Here is a 21843-nt window from a genome sequence, read left to right on the forward strand (position 1 = left end):
CTTCTGACACTGGCTGTTGTTTTTCTCCTGGAATCCCTTACTTAAGTCAGCATCCTTTTGCATCGGAGCTGCTGTGGCACGCTTGGGCGGAGCTCGGGATAACTCCCAGTGTTAGTCCCTGTGTCCAGGTGATGAATGGCTACGGTCTGGCAGCATTCTGAAACGAGCTTTCCTTGACTTTTGTTTGTTTTGTTGTTTGTTTGTTTGTTGGTTGTGGGTTTTGGTTTTTTGTTTGTTTTGTTTTGCTTTGGTTTTCTGTATTCCCAGACAGGTGGGTTCTTCCTAGATTGCTGGTCCTTAGTGCACATGTTTCCTTCGTTAAGAAGTAGGATTAATTTTTTGAGTGACAGAAGCCACATTAGGATCTTACTACACAACTTGATGTTTACCGAAGACTGAATAAATTTTGCCTGGGCAAGGATTTATCTTCTGTTGTCCTGTTTGCTGTATCAAATGTGGTGCTTCTGGAAGATAAATTCCAAGGTGAAGGCCAAGTTGTTTACTTTAGAAGTAACTTGTGTTAAAATCGTTACTGGTATGGAGGAGTGATCTTGTTTTGAATCATGCATCAGTGGATCCATTTCAGATTTGAAATATCCTGGTAGGTTACTGTGGCTGAGTGTCTTGACCCATACAGATACTGTGCTTTCCTTCCAGTTCTTAATGGTGCTCATAAAGTTTGTGACCATGTGAGTATTCCCTATACCAAGGTGGTGCTGTGCTGTGAAAAATAGTGATATCCATCTGCACAGTACTACTAAGTCATGGGCTGGGTTTTTTGCATTCACATTTGGTGTGGGGGTTTTTTTTGGTTTTTTTTGGGGGTTTTGTTTTTTTTTGGGGGGGGGGTGGTGGGGGGGTTGGGTTTTTTTGGGGGGGGGAGGTTCTCTCTACTAGTCACAATGGGAAATGCAAGAAATTCTGTGCTAAGTGAATAGAACTAATGGTAGCATTGTGCTGCTGGACCGCCCATTTTGCTATCAAGCAGGCTGTATTTTCATTTGAGAACAGTCTGTCTTGTTTCCTGAGTGATTTTTTTCCCAGCCATTGGGTTAACAAAAGTTTTAACGTGCAAAACTCAAAATGTTACTAGCACGTGGTAATATTCCTCTAAAAATGTCGGGTTTACAGCATTTTCCAGCACCTGTGTGAATTCCACTTTCATGAAACCAGTAGCTGGCTATGTGTCACAAATAGCAGCTACCTGTGCAAGAACATTTGGCAGTTGTCTTGGTTTGAAAAGACAGTGTCTGAAGGAGAGGCAGGCCTCTCCAGGAAATGAGGATTCGAATCATCCTCCGTGTTATTATAATTTGGAAAATTAAAAAAAACTTTTTCAGTCAGAGCTATGGGGAAAAGGAATAACAGTCCTTTACTAGTAAATATAACAGACAGACACAAAAAACCAACAGCAATTATACACAGAACAGAACCAAGAACCCCGAGGCAAACGGTGGAAGCTCCGGCGCTGATGGCTGGAAGCGGGCGCGGTGGACTGTCCTCCGCAGGCAGGGGGTGTCCTCGGCAGGCAGAGGTGGCAGTGCCGGAGAAGCTGCAGCGGCTGGACTCGGGCTCACAAAATCCAGCAGGACAGCGAAGAAACTCCGAATTCCTGGATACTCCAACAGATGGTAGAATTCCCAGGACCAACCCTTTGTTAACCGTAGACTCCAGCAGCCAGCAGCCCCTGATCCGTGCTTCCCGGAAGACGAGAGACGCCTGACCCCCCACCCTCAGCTCTCTCTCCCGGAGTTTTTTTCCCTCTCCCAAACTAAGTGATCAGCTTTTTTTGTCCAGGTTAAGCACTCAGCATTTAGTCTCCTAGCAACTTGAGGGGGGGAAAAATTCTACAGGAGACTTAACCCTCAACATTATCCACCCCGAATTTTTCCCACACCAACATATTATATTGAATTTAAACCTTTAAATGATATACATATATATACATGTGAATATAAATACAGACACAGTCACAGTATTCACCGAAAAACAAGGTCCCCTTGAGGTATGCAGCGGGTCTCACTATCCCTTTGCATCACCCACCATGTGCAGCCAGGTCCCTGAGCAAAAACAACCCCAGGAGCGGGATTGTCTTTGCTGGAGGCAGAATTAATCCAAACAGTTTTTCCCAGCATTCCTCTCATGTGTACTACTGGAACTTTATCTCCATCTCTTGTTTCCAGGGGCTCGGATTGGGCGGGGCCTGCTCGGTTGGTAGAACCTCGAGTGTTCACTAACCAGGTGGCTTTTGCTAAATTATTCTCCCAGTTCTTAAAAGTCCCCGCACCCAGTGCCTTCAAAGTGGTTTTAAGCAGGCCATTGCATCGTTCAACTTTCCGGCTGCTGGCGCATGATAAGGAATATGGTACACCCACTCAATGCCATGTTCTCTAGCCCAGGTGTTTATAAGGCTGTTCTTGAAATGAGTCCCATTGTCTGACTCAATCCTCTCAGGGGTACCATGTCTCCACAGGATTTGCTTTTTAAGGCCCAGGATGGTGTTCCGGGCAGTAGCGTGGGGCACAGGGTAGGTCTCCAGCCATCCAGTGGTGGCTTCCACCATGGTCAGCACACAGCGCTTGCCTTGGCGGGTTTGGGGAAGGGTGATGTAGTCAATCTGCCAGGCTTCCCCGTACTTATACTTGGACCATCGCCCGCCATACCACAGGGGCTTCACCGCTTGGCCTGCTTGATGGCAGCACACGTCTCACAGTCATGGATAACCTGAGAAATACTGTCCATGGTTAGATCCACCCCTCGGTCTTGTGCCCACTTATAGGTGGCATCTCTACCCTGGTGACCTGAGGCATCATGGGCCCATCGAGCTAGGAACAACTCTCCCTTGTGTTGCCAATCTAAGTCTATCTTTGACACCTCTATCTTTGCAGCTTGATCTACCTGCTCGTTGTTTCGGTGCTCCTCATTAGCCCGACTCTTGGGGACATGGGCATCTACATGGCGGACTTTTACAGGTAGCTTCTCCACCCGAGTGGCAATGTCCTTCCACTCATCTGCAGCCCAGATTGGCTTTCCCCTACGCTGCCAATTGGCCTTTTTCCACCTGTCCAGCCAACCCCACAGAGCACTGGCCACCATCCACGAATCAGTGTAGAGGTAGAGCTTTGGCCACTTCTCTCTTTCAGCAATGTCCAGGGCCAGTTGAACAGCTTTGAGTTCAGCAAGTTGGCTTGACCCACTTTCTCCTTCAGTGGCTTGTGCAACCTGTCGTGTCGGGCTCCATACAGCTGCTTTCCACTTCCTGTTCATCCCTACGACGCGGCAGGAACCGTCAGTGAAAAGAGCATAGCGTGTTTCTTCTGCTGGCAGTTGGTTGTATGGTGGAGCTTCTTCAGCACGTGTCACTTGTTCCTGCTCTTCTTCATCCATGAGATCAAAGTTTTCACCTTCCGGCCAGTTTGTAATTATTTCCAAAATCCCAGGACGATTTGGGTTTCCAATGCGGGCGCGCTGAGTGATGAGGGCAATCCATTTGCTCCATGTGGCATTGGTGGCATGGTGGGTAGAGGGAACTTCTGCTTTGAACATCCAGCATACTGGTAGTCGAGGTGCCAGCAGGAGTTGTGTTTCAGTGCCTACTACTTCTGAGGCGGCTTGAACTCCTTCATAGGCAGTCAAGATTTCCTTTTCTGTTGGAGTGTAGTTGGCTTCGGACCCTCTGTAGCTTCGGCTCCAGAATCCCAGTGGTTGGCCCCGAGTCTCCCCAGGCACCTTCTGCCAAAGGCTCCAGGACAGGCCATTGTTCCCGGCTGCTGAGTAGAGCACGTTCTTCACATCTGGTCCCGTCCTCACTGGGCCAAGGGCTACTGCATGAGCGATCTCCTGCTTGATCTGGGCAAAGGCTTGTTGCTGTTCAGGGCCCCAGTGGAAATCGTTCTTCTTGCGGGTGACCAGGTAGAGAGGGCTCACAATCTGGCTGTACTCAGGAATGTGCATCCTCCAGAAACCTATGGCGCCTAGGAAAGCTTGTGTTTCCCTTTTGTTGGTTGGTGGACACATTGCTGTGATCTTGTTGATGACTTCAGTGGGAATTTGACGCCTTCCATCGTGCCACTTTACTCCTAGAAACTGGATCTCTCGAGCAGGTCCCTTAACTTTGCTCTTCTTGATAGCAAAGCCAGCCTTCAGGAGAATCTGGATGATCTTCTCTCCCTTCTCAAACACTTCCATTGCTGTGTTTCCCCACACAATGATGTCATCGATGTACTGTAGATGTTCCGGAGCCTCACCCTTTTCCAGTGCAGCCTGGATCAGTCCATGGCAGATGGTGGGGCTGTGTTTCCATCCCTGGGGCAGTTGGTTCCAGGTGTACTGCACGCCCCTCCAGGTGAAAGCAAACTGAGGCCTGCATTCTGCAGCCAGAGGAATGGAGAAAAATGCATTAGCAATGTCAATTGTGGCGTACCACTTTGCTGCCTTGGACTCCAGCTCGTACTGGAGTTCCAGCATGTCCGGCACAGCAGCACTCAATGGTGGAGTCACTTTGTTCAAGGCACGGTAGTCCACAGTCAATCTCCATCCTCTGTCAGACTTGCGCACAGGCCAGATGGGGCTGTTGAAGGGTGAGTGGGTTTTGCTGACCACCCCTTGGCTCTCCAGCTCACGGATCATCTCGTGGATGGGGATCACAGCATCTCGAGTTGTTCTGTACTGTCGGCGATGCACTATTGAAGTGGCAATTGGCACTTGTTGCTCTTCCACTTTCAGAAGACCTACAGCAGATGGGTTCTCTGATAGTCCAGGCAAGGTATTCAACTGCTTAACACCCTCTGTCTCTACAGCTGCTATCCCGAATGCCCACCTAAATCCCTTTGGGTCTTTGAAATACCCATTTCGGAGGAAGTCTATGCCAAAATGCATGGAGCTTCTGGGCCAGTCACAATAGGGTGTCTCTTCCACTCATTTCCAGTCAGGCTCACATCAGCTTCCACCAAAGTAAAATCTTGTGAACCCCCTGTCACCCCAGCAATGGAAACAGATTCTTCCCCCACATGTCTTGATGGGAGTAATGTGCACTGTGCACCAGTGTCAACTAAGGCCTCATATTTTTGTGGTTCTGACGTGCCAGGCCAACGAATCCACACAGTCCAAAAAACACGGTTTTCCCTAGCCTCTACCTGGCTAGAGGCAGGGCCCCTCTAAGCCTGATTATCCTTATTTGCCTGGGTAACCGGAGCTGCTTCCTTCTTGCTAGAATTTCCTCTCACAGTCTTGCCATCCAACAATTCATGCAGCCGTTGCGTCATAGCATCAGTAGATTCTCCATCCCATCTTTTCATGTTTTCTCCACAATCACGCAGGAAGGACCACAGCTTAGCCCGTGGGATGCCTTTTCCCTCTCTATCTAGGGAACGTTTGCGTGTGGTGCCAGAGCCCCTATCTTGTACTGCAGAGATCTGGAGAATGTCCTGCTTGAGTTCTTTGTGATTCTCCTCTATCTTGTCTTCTAATTTCCTCATACGCGTTTCCAGAGCTGCAATTCTTGCATGTGTTGGACCATGCACGGCATCTGCATATGTTCGGAGCTTCTTCGCCATATCAAGCACGGTCTCCTCTGTCTCATCCCGCTTCATTATTGCTAAAGCAGAGGAGTATTCTTGTGGCCCAAGTCGTACAAGTTTTCTCCACATCACAGGTGTACATGGTACCAAGTCGGGGTTCCTGGTGTTTATGTCATCTGAGAAGACAATCTCCGCCACTGCCATTTCCCTCAAGCGCTGGATCCCTTGTTCAATGGTTTTCCACTGGGTTTGCTGCATATAGAGATCATCGGCACACAGATATCTTTGTGCCACACTTCCCAGGACCCGTTCCCAGAGACTGCAAGGACTAGCCTCCCTCATCATTTCTTGGTCAATAACTGGATCATGTGATAGGGACCCAAGATGTCTCGCTTCAGTGCCATCCAGTATTGTAGCCTCGCCTGCAGCATCCCAGAGACGGACTAACCAACTAATTATAGATTCATCAGGTCGTCGAGTATAATCCTTTCTTAGGCCACGAAGGTCCTTCAGGGAAAAGGACTCAATAGTATCTCCTGCTCTTGCAGCAGTTGGTCGGGCTCCTGATCTTGTAGCAGTTGGTCGGGCTCCTGATCTTGTAGCAGCTGGTTGGGCTTCCGATTTTCTATCAGTTGGTTCGGTTTCTGACTGTGTATCATCAGTTGCTTCAGCTTCTGATTGTGTGTCAGGTGGTTTGACTCCTGACTGGGTGTCAGGAGGCATTGAGGATCCTTCACCTGAATCATCCTCTACTGGTCAATCGGTTTTGTCTGTGTGCTTCTTTCCCTTTTTTACTGCAGCAACTGCCGGTGTCTCAGCCTCACTGTCTGGTTTAGCTGCAGCCTGAATAGCTGTGGGGTTGGCTGCAGCCTGAGTGACTGATTTATCTCCCTGCTCCCTTGCCTCTATCTGCTGCCCTACAGGGTTTAGCAGTGTGTGACTCATTCTAGAAAAGCTATAAACTATATAGAGGAAAGTCACCAGGTGAAATACCAGGGAGGTGGGGTCTTTAACGTTCAGGAGCCGCTGAACATTCTCCAAAAGTGATGTAACTGACTCAAAAGAGAAGAAGGAAAGAAGAGGCTGAAGAGCCTCATCCCCTACTCCTCCTCTAACAAACTGGGTGCAATTGTTGATAAATCCCCAAAACATGCTGCTGGAACTAGGACGCAGGGTAGGACGAAAAAACCATAAACTGAACATACCCAGAACAAACTCCAGTATCTTTATAAGCTTCTTGTAAACCATAATCACCGAACCCAGCAAAATAACTATTCTAATTTGTGCATCCCTAATGTAAAAGCTGTATGTTAGGGACAATATTGGAGCTATTTCTGGGTAAGAAAACAAACCTAGGGACCAGAAAGGCATTAAGACCTCAAAAAAGCCTAGGGAACAGAAATGCAGAAAAGACTCCATCCTAAGAGACATTAGGAATTCAAGAAGCAACATGGCCACTGACTGTTTAATCCCCACCCAAAGGAGAAACAAAAAAATGCAGTTAATAATAATCAATACAAGTTTTTTCCACTCTCTCGTGCCCCGCAGTGGGCGCCAGTTAGAAGTATGTCCTGGTTTGGGACAAATTTGGGAGAAAACCCCTGTAGAGGATCCCTCTAAGGAAGCAAACCCAAGTGGCCCCTCCCTCCAACCGGTCCAGTAAAAAAAACAAACCCATTGGAGGAAAGTGGAAAAAACTACTTTACTGAACAAATGAAGTGCATACAAGTATAAAGGATGAATAATATGAAACAATAAAACCTCTCCTTCTGAAGTGAGATGGCAAATTGAGAAAGTCCTTGCCGTGGGTGTAGCTCGTCTCTCTCTCAGTGCCTCTCCTCAGTCCCAGTCCCTCCGGCGCTGCTGGAAAATGCCGAGGTCCAGGCCCCGGTGGGCCGCAGGTGCAGCCCCCAGTGCTCCCCTGGGTTTTCAGTCCAGAGCAGGTTTAAACAGTTCCAAGAAAAAGGAAAAAAAAAACCAGTCCAGGGAACTTCTCTGCCCTAGCTAGCTGAAACTAACTAAAAGCAAAACAAGATCTCTGTCCTGCAGTCTCTCCAAGCCTCCGCCGAACACGCTGTCCGCAGCAGAATGTGGAGGAGTCAGGCAGTTTTCTCAAAACAAACTCCGCGCTTCTCCTTGCTCTTAGAACCAGTCTTAAAGGTACAGGACTCAATATACAGCACAAACAGAACAGACGACTGGGGATACAGGCATCATAAAGTTACCCTAGGACAACCCCTCAGCCCAGGGCAGAGAAGACTCAAACACTGAGGTCAGCTGGTTAAAAGAGGCAGAGGGGGAAAGGAGGCACAGGGGGAGGTCAGAGGTACTACAGGAGCAGTCAGGAAAAGAAATTGGCCACGGGCATACAGTAGATAAACTGTGTCTGAGCTGGGAATAAAATGCCAAAGTCCTGATTCCTTGTCTCTGCTCTGTAGCCCCAGTCCTAATCAGATCCTCCCTCAAAATGACTTTCTAACACAGACACAGGAGACTGAAACATTTCTCGTAGCTACAAACCAAATGTAGCAAAAGATAGATAAAGGTTTTCTTCAAACAGCCACTCCCCCATTTCTGTAAGGGCCTCAAAGACTGCTGATGAACACTGCACTTTTCCTCCATGTTGGCCATCAGAATTTCTGAACTTGCAGAATTTATTATTCATCTACTTATGAACTGGTGTCAGGATATTTTCAAGAATTGTTCGAATTTAAAATCTAGGTAATCTACAGTTCTGACATCCACCAGTCTGTGTTTCCTAGGGTTATTGATGGTTTGTTGGGGTTATCAGATGAGTTGTAAATCCAAAACATTTTCATGCACAACATTTATAAATATCCAATACTGACTGAGATTTATTTCATTTTTCTATTTCAGTAAAATAATCTCAGGCCAGATGGAAAATAGATTAGGAAAGTATAAAGGTTCATATTAATGAAATTTTCTGCATAAAAAGTTACACAATCTAGGGGGGTACATAAGGAAACTGAAATTTGTGTAACTGCTTCTAATCTTTAATTGTAAACATGCACTGTTCACCATGGAATGTGTAGTGTGGTTTTTCCAAACAGATTTTTTGAAAATCAGATTTAGGATGGGCATGGGATTACTAAGCCATTGCAAAATGTATAGATCAGTTTGCCTAATAACCTGTCAGACACTGAATACAAGTGCTAAGTTTTAATTTAAGGTTCTAGCAGCCACTCAGAAATTGGAGCCCATGGGTCAGGTCTTCAGTGGTGCAGATTAGAGCAGTTTTCTTGTTATCCACCATTACACAAGTGTAACTGGTGGAAATATTTCACAGAATCACAGCATATTCAGAGCTGTAAGGGGCCCATAGGGATGACAGAATCACAGAATTATGGAACAGATGACAATATTTTAACTAACCCTCTGATAGGTCCCTTGTCCTTCTAAGCAATTCTCCCAGGTCCTGACCCGGAAACACATTACACATTCTTCTATGACTAAAAACTAAACTGGGCTAACCCATGACAGCTGCACAGAGTAGAAGACTTGGAAACACCATAAACTAATAGGGTTGATCTTTTTGTCCTTCTTTTGTTATCAAAAGTACTTTCTTAATTCTGGTTAACTCAGAAAGTTTTTCACTTCTAAGTCTTTTCACTAAGATAAACCAGTTCTGCAGCACAGAACACAAACAATCTGTGCTGTAGCTCAGCAGCGTGAAGGAGTATGCAGTAATTTAACAAACCTAAGTTCTTTAGAAGATATAAACCTATGTATTACAGATAAACTTGGAAAGAATACTAAAATCTCAAGTTTACTTCAAGGAGGAAACTTGCAATAATTATGGTTCTAGTGTGTTTTTATCACAATGCTGGGAATCCAACTGAAAATCAGTCTTGCATTTCATTCAAAGAGAGAGGTTGATAATTTTTTTTTTAATTTTTATTTTTATTTTTATTTTTTTTTTTAAGCACATCTGCATTCTGAAAGAGAATGTCGAAGAGAAATGCAGGATGTGATAATGTCTGTCATCTGGAGCATTAATTCCTGGCTGCTGATTAGGTACAAACCATTACACCAGGAAATTACTTCTGCTACTTGTGTGATATTAAGAAGAAGGAGAAGCTAAATGGTAGTGCCCAGGGCCTGCAGCTCGCTGATTCCCACTTGTACTCTGCGCTGAACACCAAGTGCTGAGACCCTGGGTTTTTCCCGTTGCGAAGGAGCAGCTCGGAGCTGGGTGCGAGTCTCTGGCTATATCGAGCGCTGCCGCCGTGCCCGTCACGTTCCGGGCCCCGGGGCGGATTCCTCCCGCTCCGCCCGGGGCCCGAGCGGGCACCAAGGCTATAACAGGCAGGGACCGAGGGGGGAGCGAGGGGAAACAAGGCGAGAGCGAGGGGGGACCGAGGCCGGCCCAGCGCCACTGGCCCCGGCCCGCCCGGGCACCGGGCCCGCCCTCGGGCCCCGGCCCTGGGCCCGTCCGTCACAATCGGGTTTCGCGGTTGCCTGGCAACCGTGAGCGCGCCAACAGCGTCTGTGGCGCTGCTGCGGCCTCAGTTGCCTGAGAGCGCGCTTCGGGCTGGGTGTTCCAGCCTGGGCGCTGCAGGCGGCTACACCGAGCGATTCGCCAGATGAATTGTTCGCGGAGAATTGCTCTCTGCGAGCGAGTCGTGAATTCGCGGAGAATTGCTCTCTGCGAGCTAGTCCTGAATTGCCTTTTGAAGGTAAAGATTGACTAAAGTTGAACTTTTTGGGTTTGTCACATCTGTACTCTGAAAAATAATGCCAAAGGGAAAAACAGGATGTGCTAATGCCAGTCTTCTAGTGCAGCAGTTCAGTGGCATGTAGAGCTGAGTGGATGAATATATGGTCTAATGATTGTGCTTTTTTTTTTTTTTTTTCCCCTGAAGAAATGCAACATTTCCTAAATATACTAGTCTATACATTTTTTTCCTATATATAATGATTACTTCAACTGCCTAAAGGTGAACGAGTTCTGTTCAAGTTTCAGTGGGTTTTTATGATCTGGTTATTACAATGATTAGGGAGATGCCTCTGAATTAAGATGCAAACGAGACCATATGCCAAAGTCAATAGTCTGGATTTATGTAACAGTAAATGTGAGGAAGAGAGAGAGAGAAATAGAAAAAGAGGTGGGGTGGGGCGAGGGAGGGGGTTTGGGGAGGGGGAGGGAAAGAGAATGACAGAGACAGATTAAATAGAAAATACCATCATTCCATGGATCCCACTGGCATACTGTTCAATCCTATTCTGGTCTTCTCTGTGATGAGGTGTAACAAAACATAAGACTCCAGTGGATTCATACAGATTTGGGCAAGGTGGGACTGCCCAGCTGTCTCCCTGGGGCAGGGCAAGATTGTCTCTTGCTGCTTTCACATCATATAAAACCTTTAGCACCAGTATATCCTTTGAGTCTGCCATGCATTGGGTTCTGGATTTTCGGATCTCTTGTGTTACTTAGCATCCCATGCCGTCGTCTGGTGCAAGGCCTCAGGAAGGGCTCTGGGGGCCCTTTGGAGGTCTTTGATGGGTGATGACACCCCCTCAGCTGCCCCTCATGGGAATGTCCCCTGGATGTGGCCTTGTGGGGGTGGGGGGTTTTAGGGCTGAGCCCGTTTGTGTGAGGGAGGATGGGTGTCCACTGCCTCTTACCAGAGGTTATGCCACACACCCAAAATTTCCTCCTTCCCCCTCTGTTGATGGGAGGTTTGTGTGCAAACCTGTCCTCCGCAGACGAGTCTGTGGCTATGACTTCCCCACCCTGAACCCAGACAGAGCTGATTTTCAGGACAGCTGCTGGATTTGGCTTTGGTTTTTCCTCCCTCAGCCTTGTTTACTTCTCCCCAGATCTGAGATAATAGCACAATAGTGTCACCTGTACCTTGTGACAAGTTCCCTTAGGCAGCTTAACTCAGAGTCCAAAGTTCCAGTCAGGAGGCATTTTCAGGGAAGGGTGGGCTTCAGTGGTCGCAGCTTCTTTATACAGTTTTGCCACAATGGGCAAAAAGTCTTTTATAACAATATTTCAGCCCTTTGCCATAACATTCCAGTCTCTCACAAGTCCTGTGAGGAGCAGCTTGAGAGAGCAGGGTTTAGCCTAAAGAAAAGGAGGTCCACTCTAGCTATTTTTAAGTAATATTTAAGCGACAGCTTTGTCTGTTCTAGCTATTGATAATGTTCAGATTTTTAGCTCCAGGTTTCAGTATGATCCATCTTTGAATTGCACAACATAGCCATATAGTTCAATTAAAATCCAGTTAGAGGCCTAACAATACTAGCTACTTATGCCAAACAAGCACTTAGCTACTTTGAACTAATGTAAATTTTTTAGCCCCAGTATGTCCCTTGAGTCTGCCATGAATTGGGTTCTGGATTCTCAGCGTTCCATTGTTGCTCCTTCCAGTTTGGTTGAGGCATTGTCGCTCATCTGCGACCTCTTCCCTTCAAAATGGCTTCTGGACTCCCGAAAACGACTCCAACACCTCGTCTTTTGCTCAGGGAAAGACTGCAATCTATTTCCGTGAGTACCCACTGGGGCTGTGTTAAGGCTGGAAACTGCCCTCGTGTCCCTCCTCTCCCTGCCCCCAGCACTGCCCAGCTGCAGACCCCCTCCCCACCTCTCTGTGCCGTGCTCCTCTTGGTGGGGGCTGTCCTGGTGCACTAGGGAACACCGTGTGTTGCTACAGGGTAGCGTCTTGCCTGGCTGTGCCACCAGAGCCAAGTTAAACCAATGTACAGCTGAAGCCCTGAGCACGCGCCTCTTTCCCTCCCCTTTGTCACAGTAATTCCTTCTGTCAGGCTGGACACTCACCCGTGCTGCTCTGACCAACCTGCCCTTGGGCATGTGGGGGGGAAGCTCAAACTCTTCCCTGAGCCTTGAGAGACACGGCTGGTCCCAGCCAGAAGAGGTTCCAAACGAGCTGTTCTCTCCCATCTCCTGTGTGGGACACAGATCCAGCCCTGCAGACAGCCGTGGAGTCAGGGCCACAAAGGTCCCCTGGCTGTTGGGAGCTCACTTTGACTGAAGATACCCCACTGGTGAGGCTCTGTCAAGGAGATCCTTCTGTTTCCTTCTGTGGAGGGGCCTGTGAGCCCAGACAGGAGAAAACAAATGCTGATTAGCAGAGAGAACTAAAACGTGGACACATTCCTGTGCACCTCACTCTTGGTACAACTTTGCTTTCTTGCGTCTCTTGGACTCACCCAGCAGCACTGTCTCCTCGCTGTGAGTTTTGAGTGCTGTGCAGGGATGGAGTTAGGGGAGTTAGGAGAGCCCCTCCCCACTCTCTGAAAAGGTCACTGCCTCAATCTAATGAATCTAAAGAGGAAAGAAATGCGCAAAGAGCAGAAATCCCTAAACATGTCCCATCAAAACATGGAGAAGCTACTGGGACACAGTGTATTGCACGCTGCATTATTAATTTACTGATGCTAAGTGTTCCAGCAAGTAACTTCCAGGGCTTCCAGAACTGTCCTACTGGCTGTGATCACAAATTATTCATCAGTAGCAAGTGAACAAGAAAAGTCTATATGAACAATGGCATCTCTGAGACCCTTGCTGTTTTGTTTTGGTTTTTTTTGCCTTTCAGCTGCTTCCGTCTAAGTTCCTGATGGAGAAGTTTCTCAACAGGAAGAAGGCCAGCACTGGGGGGAATATTCTGCCCAGAATTGGCCCATCTCCAGTCATGTGTGAACCGTGTCAAAAGGTATCCTTTTCCTGCTCTTTTCCTTTCTGTTTGATGTGAAGTTTGAAGAGGGTGTGTGCTTGTGGCAGGCTTGCCTCCAGCAAAACACCTCTGTGTCCAGCTCCTGTTGTCATTGCAAACTGCTGCTAGTGGTGGACTTGGAGTCCTGATCTGCACTAAGCCAACACAAATAACCTCTGCTGAAGCTGCTGGGGTTTGCTGGAGTGTAGCTGCCATTGCTAAGACAGCGGGGGGAAGGCTGGGGACACAAAGGCACAAGATTGCCATTTGCCATTCTCCTGCTGAAACAGCCACCTCTTGCTTTGGTATGGTCACCATCAAATGCTTGGGGTCATAGGATTCCCTCCACAGTGGCAGCATTGGCCTTTGAAGGCCGGGGATCTGCAGGAATTACTTCTGATTTAACAAAACCCTTTGCATTCATGCTTTGGGTTGGAACAATGTGTTGGGACCCTGACGTGGTGTTAGATTTTGCAAGCTGCCAGGTGTACGGGGGCCTCACCCTGGGCAGAGGGGAATGGATGTGCTTTATCTGGATCAGTGCCTACTTAGAGGTGTGTTTAAAGCTGCTTTTCTTGCAGGACTGACTCAGTATAAAGCACAATCCAAACGGGTAGGTGACTGAGGTGGGCTGTTGAGCAGGAAATTGGCAGCAAGAGACATGTAACAAACTGGTTAAGGATTGCCCTGGAGAAGGGGTTTGGGAACACCTCAGAGAAGGGCACGACTAAGGGACAGTGCATGCAGCCACTCCCTTCAGCAGACTGTGTCTCCTGTGAGGTCACAGAGGAGACCTGCTTGTGTCTCTGGAGTGACAGCAGTGTGGCTGGAGAAGGCAGACAAAGCAGGGGAGGATTTTCTCAAAGCAATGTCTCTGCTCCAGAAGCATTTGCTGTTGTTGTGTCATACCAGACATGCCTCTTCAATGGTATTAAATAAGACAGCAATAATAGATTACAAGAAAGCCCCCATTTAAAGCTCATAGAAAAAGGAGATACCAACTCTACTCTTACCCAAGTTGCTGAGAAAATAACTGAATGTTATCCTTATTCAGCATTCACCTCATTTGTCTTTTTCCTAATTTCTGTGTTACTTTATTTTGCCTTTACCTCTGTTAGAAATGCACTAACTTTTAAATACAACGAAAGGGGACAAAATCATCAAAGCAAAAGAAAACTCTTTATTAGTTAACAATTCAGCTGAGCCAGGCGTGTCTCCCTCCCCCTGGAGATGAACAAAGACACCCTCCAAGAAAATGGCAATCTTTCTATACCCTTTATACCCATCCAGGGTGGTCCTCGTCCCCTTTCCCATTGCCTGGGTACTCGGGAACTTCCATTCTCTCTGACCGCTAACTTTTCTGTCCCCTCTCCTCTCGTCCTACTTCCTTTTGGTCAGGTCTTCAACCCCTTCCCTCTCCCACCTCACAGCAACATCCAACAAACCAACCTGAACAAATCCAAACCACAAACAACACACAGAACCAACAACTTTAATTCTTTGGCTTAATAACCTCTTGGCTTCAGCAAAAGATCACCTCATCTCTCACACCTCCTCTGGTACTGTTCTCTTCTTACTGATGTCTACGTTCTAGATCAAAAAGGATATTCGCAGTTGTGTGGGCCTTGGTTTCCCTGTCTCAGAGTAAGGGACATCCCAAATTGTTTCCCATGGAGTCTGATGTAAATTTGTGGGTTTTATTTCCACTGTGAGTGCTCAGTCAGTGCCCCAGAGCTCTGTTACCACATGGGCACAGGATAGTGCTTAAGGTAAGTGCTGCCTGGCATTCTGGAGGAGGGAACCTGGAGAAATACATGCCAAAAGAGCATCTTGGCTTAAGCCTGCTCCGTGTGGCCCAGCAGTTCTTGATCAGCTCAGAGCAGAGGTAGGTGACCTACTGTTTCCCCAGTGTGGCCTGGGCAGACGTGCTCACCATGATTCTGTACTCAGTGGGGATCTGAGTGTAAGATTCTCCTCCATGAACCTTCCTCCCAGCAGCTGAACCTCTCCCTGCTCTCTCTTGCCTCTCCAGCTGTCATCAGTTGCCCCGAAACAGAGCTTGTTTCAGGCTTCCCCACCAGAGATGGTGTTTCAGAACGTCGCCGCTCATGAGGTCTCTGAGATGGTAGTGTCTATCATTAACAAGGGCAAGGTAAGTGCTGGGACGTGGAGCTCTAACACACTGCTGGAAGAAGAGAGTGGTGTAATTTCCACAGTGTACAGCAAAGCAAGTTTTCTGCTGCAGCACATTCAGAAGAAAATGTCTCAGCAGCTTTGTTCTGCAAGATGGTGGAAATCTTCCTGTGCTGGGAATTCTCCCCTGATTTTGCCCATGGGCTGATGGTATCTATCGCAAAGGAGTTTCCTTCTCTTGAAAGCTCTGGATTGACAGGAATGTTGAGGGCTGTACAGTTCTTACCTGATCTCATGCTTTGCCTTGAGTCTATACCACATCCCATGTCTCCTTGGTTAATTTTGGTTCCTGATAGGAATCTCTGCCTCTCAGCCTGTTTGGCTCCCTTTGTGCAGCTCAAAGTCAAAGCTCAGGGGCTGAGTCTTCTCCACTTTTTGCTGGAATCACTGTCATTAATGGCATTGGCACTGCGGGAAATGTTTGAAAACAGCCCTGGAGTCAGACAGATGTAGCAGAAGCAGCAGGAGGCCTTTAGGTGCCCCTTCAGGCTCCTGCCAAACTTCATCCAGCTCTGCTCAGGTTTTCCAAAAGCAACATGGTGCTCTGCTTTTCCTTTGCAGAACCACAGCACATCCAAAGCCATGTGCTCCTGGAGGTTTTCACCTTCATTTGAAGAAACTGTGATTGTTTTGCAGTTTCCCAAGAGAGTTGAGGGGGAAAAAGTTGAACAATGGCAGCAGTTGTGTTCCACTGTAAAGAGGAAAACTGAAAACATTTGCATTTCAATCAGGGAAACATTTTCTCAAATGAGGCTTGTGCCAAGAGTGGGCTGGTGGGAAGAGACAGGAGGGAGTCCAAATCATGTGGTTTAAACTTTTTGAGAGCATTTTGGTGCTCATGTGTGAAAATGCATGTTTGCTGTGTCTGTGTATCCCAGAGGGCAGAACCTGGCCTGCTGGCTGCAGGCAGGAATGCCCAGCAGCCCAGCTTGCCTGCACAGGCAGCAAGAATGCCTCGAGAGCCAAGACTGGCTTTTCCTACTGGAACCACACTGTGAGTCAGTGCTGATCATGTTTCTCCAGGCAGGAAATGCCTTTGAAGCCCATAGCCAATAGGCACAGCCTGTCTGTGTTTCCATCGCTTTTGGCAAGCTGATTGCTCTCATTTTATGGTTTGTCCTTGCTGCTTTACTGCCCCTTTAAATTCTCTTTGCCATCTCCTTTTTTTAGGGATTGCTGCGTTCCTTCTGTTGCTTTTCAGGTTTGCTTTTGTTCCCAGTAAGGCCACAGTGTTTGATCTCCTCTCTTGCTCATCTGCCTGCATGACTGTATCCCCAGAACTGCCCTACCCAAAGCTGATCTGCTAGAAGGGGATTTCTTCCTTCCCCCAGGATAATGTGCTGTTTTGCTTTCTGGTAGCACATTCGCTCTCTGGAACACGACTGCATGGCTGTGTGCAGGCAGAAGCCAGCAGGCGTTTTGGCTTTGTTGAATATGCAGATGACTTGGTTCAGGTGCTCTGTCTCCATCCTGCTGGTGCTGATATACTCGGCCCTTCCTTCCCCCCAGGCACTGCCCTACTGCCCCTGGCCAAAATGCTGGACCCAGATGGAAGGGATTCAAGTTCACCCTTGTCAAATATGTGCCTGTACCTCCACAGCTGAAAGGGCTTTGGAAAAGGGGTTGGGGAAGGATGTCACCGAAGTACGGAGAGGTTTCCTCTCATCCTGTTTCCCCAAGTGGCAAAATCATCATTCCATGTCTTTCCTGCAGTATCCTCGGGTGATGAAGGTCTCCATGGCGAGCTCACCGTATTTCCAGCTGGACTGCCCCAATGATGTGTACCGTAAGGTGCCAGCAGGCATGTCCACCCATGTGCGCGTCTGCTTCACTCCCAAGGAGAACAAGGTGAGACTGGAGGAGCCAAAACACACAATTATCTCCAAAGCCATTGTTCTCCCTGCAGTCTGGGTACAGCCCATTCCATGCTGTGAGCTTGGCTCCAGGCCGTGGGCAGGCAGCCTGCAGCCAGTCCCACCTTGGCGTGTGCTGTCAGGCACTGCACCCAGGCCTGACAGGCTCTGCTTCCCTTCCCTGCACATTCCTGGGCATTCCCAAGGGAAGATGCACAGGGAACAGTATGGAAATGACAGAGGGGTGTGGACAGATGATCAGCCATCTCTAGGTACAGTGGAAGGGGTTTAATTAGTATGGAAAGTGCTAGAGGAACAAAGAGGTCAGAGAGCTTTCCTCATTCCTGACTGGCAACAGCTTCCCTGCCTCACTGGAGCAAAGACTGTGCTTTTTCACACCCTCTGTTCTCCAGCCTTGCAGCTGTGCTTGTCCCAGAGCACAACTGACCTTGAAACAGCTGCAAGGCCAGGGCAGAGCCCAGCCTGGCACGGGCACACTCTAGGTGAGCTCTAGGTGCCCTTAGTCAGCAGGAGCTTGGTGAGCTGCAGGGGACTTGGACACCTGCCTGAAAGAGCTCGTGTAGGGCAGGTAAAACCTGCAGGCAGACCTGTGACCCCAGAGCCTGTGGCAGTGACACTGCTGTGGCTCTGTCTTCATGCCTGTCACTGTGGTTGCTCTGTCAACTGGCACCCATTCCGTGCCAAACGTGCTTTTGCCTGGAGGTTTGAACACGGGTGCTGAGGCCCTGCCAAGTCTGATCTCGGTGCTGTGATCTGGAGGCTTGTTCATCCAGAAGGGTTTAGGACATGGCATGGAAGGGAGGAAGCCTTGCAGGGAAACAAAGAGAGGCTCTTTCCAGCAGCATCCTGATTCCTCTTGGCACTGTTCTTCTCCTGACTTGGTTGAAGAGGCAAAGTTAGAGGGGAGTTCTGAGCCAACTGATGTTTCTACACCAGGCCAGAGGTGCAGGATCTCTTTGGGTGCAGCTGTTCTCTCATCTTCATTTTGCTGCTTAGAGTCAGTTTAACACTTTGTCCTGTTCACATACAGCGGGAATATAGAAACCTAAAGAGGAATGTCCTGTGTTTCCTAGCTCCATGTTTGTTAGAAGGGACTTAGGAATTATTTAACATCATTAAAATTGAGAGTAAAAATTGTGGTGGCCTAGGCCAGTTCTCTGTATGACCCAAGTGACACAAGAGCTTAATGCCACTGAGATGGGTTTTGCCAAGTGCACTGGTGTCCTCAAAATGTGAAATATTAGTAGAACTTAGTGTTCCTTTGGGGTGGAATAGGTAAATTGATGGCCTTGAAGGGTTATAGGAAATGGTTTTTCTTCTGCCATGGGGATGGCACTGAATGCCCTGTGCTGAGCTAGTTTCTTTTCCTGCAGGATTATTCCCATGAGCTCGTCTGCATGAGTCAAAGGGAAAGGATAGTTGTGCCAATTCGGGCCATTGGTGCCCGAGCCATCCTGGACTTCCCTGACCAGCTGGACTTCTCGGAGTGTCCGGTCAAGTGCAGCACCCAGAAGACTCTGCTGGTTCGCAACGTCGGTAACCGGGCAGCTCGTTACCAGCTGAGCACCCAGAGGTGAGGCAGCTCATCTGTGCTTGTGCAAAACACCTTTGGGTGATGACAGAGTTGGGAAAGAGCAACAAAAGGATCCAGAGCATCAGAGCCTCTGCCCTGCAGCCCTGGCTGGAAATGGGCAGGATGGATGCCTCTGCTCTTGCTTTCAGTGTTCTTAGCAAGATGCAGCCTTTGAGCTTTCCCTGTCCCAGATTTCCTGGAGGGTGCTGGAACACGTTAGTGGCTGGCTTGCACCCTCCTGAGCACAAGCAGCTTCTGAAATGGTTCCTCACCACTGTCAGCCAAATAGACCCATTCTCTGGGAGGCCACAGGCACGTGGCTTTCCAGTGGTCCCCGCATCAGATGCCCAACATGAGCTGTGTTGTGGGCAGCCGGTGCAGTTCCTGTTAGTTAAAGCTGATCTGATTTCCCTTGTCAGCTGAGGGCATCAGTCACCTCTTCTGTTCCATGATGAACCTTTGAAAGCCAGTTTAAAATTTCAAATGGATGATTTAACTCTCTGAATAAGGTCATGTCCCCTTTCATTGAAATTTCTTTTTAGCTGCTCTGAAGTTCCCATGTTTCTGCTGTTTTTTCATTTTGGTTTATGTTAAATGTTTGTCAAAAGATCATGAGTTCTTCATTGGGAACTTTCATAAAGGTCAAGCTCCTCTAATGCCTGTCAATATACCACATGCCCATAGGTATATGCACAGGTGTGTAGGAAATCTGAGACATTTAGTGAAAAGCAATTGGCCTGATTGTTGGTAAATGATGGAGACCAGTTTTGGGAGCTGGCAGATGGGCTTGCAAAACCACTCTCCATCATTTGGCAACAGTCTTGGCAACTGGTGAGGTTCCAGATGACTGGAAGCTGTCCAGTGTGACACCCACTCACAAAAAGGGTGAGAAGGAGGATCCTAGTAATTATAGGCAGTTAGCTTGACCTCAATACCCAGTAAGGAAAAGCAGCAGTTTATACTGAGTCTCATCATGCAGCACCTACAGGATGGCCAGGGTATCAGACCCAGCCAGAATGGGTTTAGGAGGGGCAGGTCATGTTTCACCAACCTGATCTCCTGTTATGACCAGGTGACCCACCTGGTGGATGCAGGAAGGGCTGTGGATGTTGTCTATTTGGACTTCAGCAAGGCCTTTGACACTGTCTCCCCCAGCACACTCCTGGAAAAGCTGGCAGCCCGTGGCTTGGGCAGGAGCACTCTGTGCTGGGTTAGGAACTGGCTGCATGGCCGGGCCCAGAGAGCGGTGGGGAACGGTGCTGCATGCAGCTGACAGCCAGACACCAGTGGTGTCTCTCAGGGGTCTGTGCTGGGGCCAGCTCTGTTCAGTATTTTTATTGATGGCAGGGATGAGGGGATTGAGTCTTTCATTAGTAAATTTGCAGACAACACTAAGCTGGGGGTGTGTGTGGGTCTATTGGAAGGGAGGATGGCTCTGCAGAGAGACCTGGAACAGTTGGATGGATGGGCAGAGTCCAGTAGGATGAAGTTTATTAAGTCCAAGCACAGAGTCCTGCATGTTGGCCACAACAACCCCCTGCAATGCTGTAGGCTGGGGACAGCGTGGCTGGACAGTGCCCAGGCAGGAAGGGACCTGGGGGTACTGGTCCACGGCCAACTGGACATGAGCCAGCAGTGTGCCCTGGTGGCCAAGAAGGCCAATGGCACCTGGCCTGGATCAGGAATGGTGTGGCCAGCAGGAGCAGGGAGGTCATTCTGCCCCTGTACTCAGCACTGGTGAGGCTGCACCTCAAGTGCTGTGTCCAGTTCTGGCCCCTCAGTTTAGGAAGGACATTGAGTGCTGTGTCCAGTTCTGGCCCCTCAGTTCAGGATGGACATTGAGTGCTGTGTCCAGTTCTGGCCCCTCAGTTTAGGATGGACATTGAGTGCTGTGTCCAGTTCTGGCCCCTCAGTTTAGGATGGACATTGAGTGCTGTGTCCAGTTCTGGCCCCTCAGTTTAGGAAGGACATTGAGACCCTTGAGCACAATCAGAAGAGGCAACAAGGCCAGTGAGGGGCTTGGAACGCAAGCCCTGTGAGGAGCGACTGAGGGATCTGGGGTTGTTTAGCCTGGAGAAAAGGAGACTCAGGGGTGACCTTATCACTCTCTACAACTCCCTGAAAGGTGGCTGTGCTCAGGTGGGGTCAGTCTCTTTCTGCAGGCAGCAACTGGCAGAACAAGAGGACACAGTCTCAGGCTGTGCCAAGGGAAATAGAGGCTGGATATTAGGAAAACGTTTTTCACGGAAGGAGTGATAAAGTCCTGGAATGGTCTGTCCAGGGAGGTGGAGGAGTCACCATCCCTGTGTTTGAAAACAGACTGGATATGGCACTCAGTGCCATGGTTTAGTTGAGGTGTTAGGGCATGGGTTGGACTCGATGATCTTGAAGGTCTCTTCCAACCTAATTCATTCTGTGATTCTGGGATTTAGAAGATAAAAGTATAGAATAACTTTTGCTGGAGGGGACCTCTGGAAATCGTCTGAGCAAACACACTGCTCAAAGCAAGACCAGTGTCTGGGGATTGCAAGGTGCCACTGGGAGATCTGGAGCTATCTTTAGATGCCATACAAGAGAACAAACACACAAATGGACCTAGTTAAAAAGCAGAAGAAAACAATCTATTAAAACACACTCCATAGCTTTTCTTTTCTGCCTGTTGGGTGCAGTAGTGATTCATTAAAAGGGTAGATCTAACAGGATGAGAATCATCTTAAGGGACAGCTCACAATTAATAGATAAAAGGCCAAAAAGGCCCCCTCTCTTGGCAGTGGTTTTCATTTGGTTATTTACAGTGTCAGGGATGTCTCCTCCACAGCTCCTCTATCTGTGGGCTCAGGGAACAGCTTAGTGATGTTGGCTGAAATTCAGAGGAGTTAAGTTTAACTGTAGAACTTATGTCCTTGGGCCTTGGGGATCCAGGTCTACGTGAGAGATGACTGCTGGAGCAGTAACAGAGGATTCTGGTGGGTAGAGCCCAGGGT

At 48.3% G+C, this 21843-nt stretch overlaps 1 protein-coding gene across 2 annotated transcripts in view; it reads left to right on the top strand.

Moving 5' to 3' along the window:
• LOC120757933 (hydrocephalus-inducing protein-like) overlaps positions 1–21843 on the top strand; it is a 43355-nt gene that overhangs the window by 680 nt on the left and 20832 nt on the right. The window contains exons 1-7 of one of the 2 annotated variants that reach the window (XM_040075668.2): positions 451–483; positions 9464–9554; positions 11917–12033; positions 13103–13219; positions 15252–15371; positions 17126–17260; positions 18660–18859. In XM_040075668.2, coding sequence (XP_039931602.1) covers positions 11962–12033; positions 13103–13219; positions 15252–15371; positions 17126–17260; positions 18660–18859 — 644 coding nt within the window. In that variant the 5' untranslated portion in view covers positions 451–483; positions 9464–9554; positions 11917–11961. Of the gene's footprint in view, positions 1–450; positions 484–9463; positions 9555–11916; positions 12034–13102; positions 13220–15251; positions 15372–17125; positions 17261–18659; positions 18860–21843 lie in introns of those variants that run through there. The other variant, XM_040075667.2, reaches the window with a different exon arrangement.

This window comes from Hirundo rustica, chromosome 11 (assembly GCF_015227805.2).
Source record: "Hirundo rustica isolate bHirRus1 chromosome 11, bHirRus1.pri.v3, whole genome shotgun sequence".
Classification (NCBI taxonomy): domain Eukaryota; kingdom Metazoa; phylum Chordata; class Aves; order Passeriformes; family Hirundinidae; genus Hirundo; species Hirundo rustica.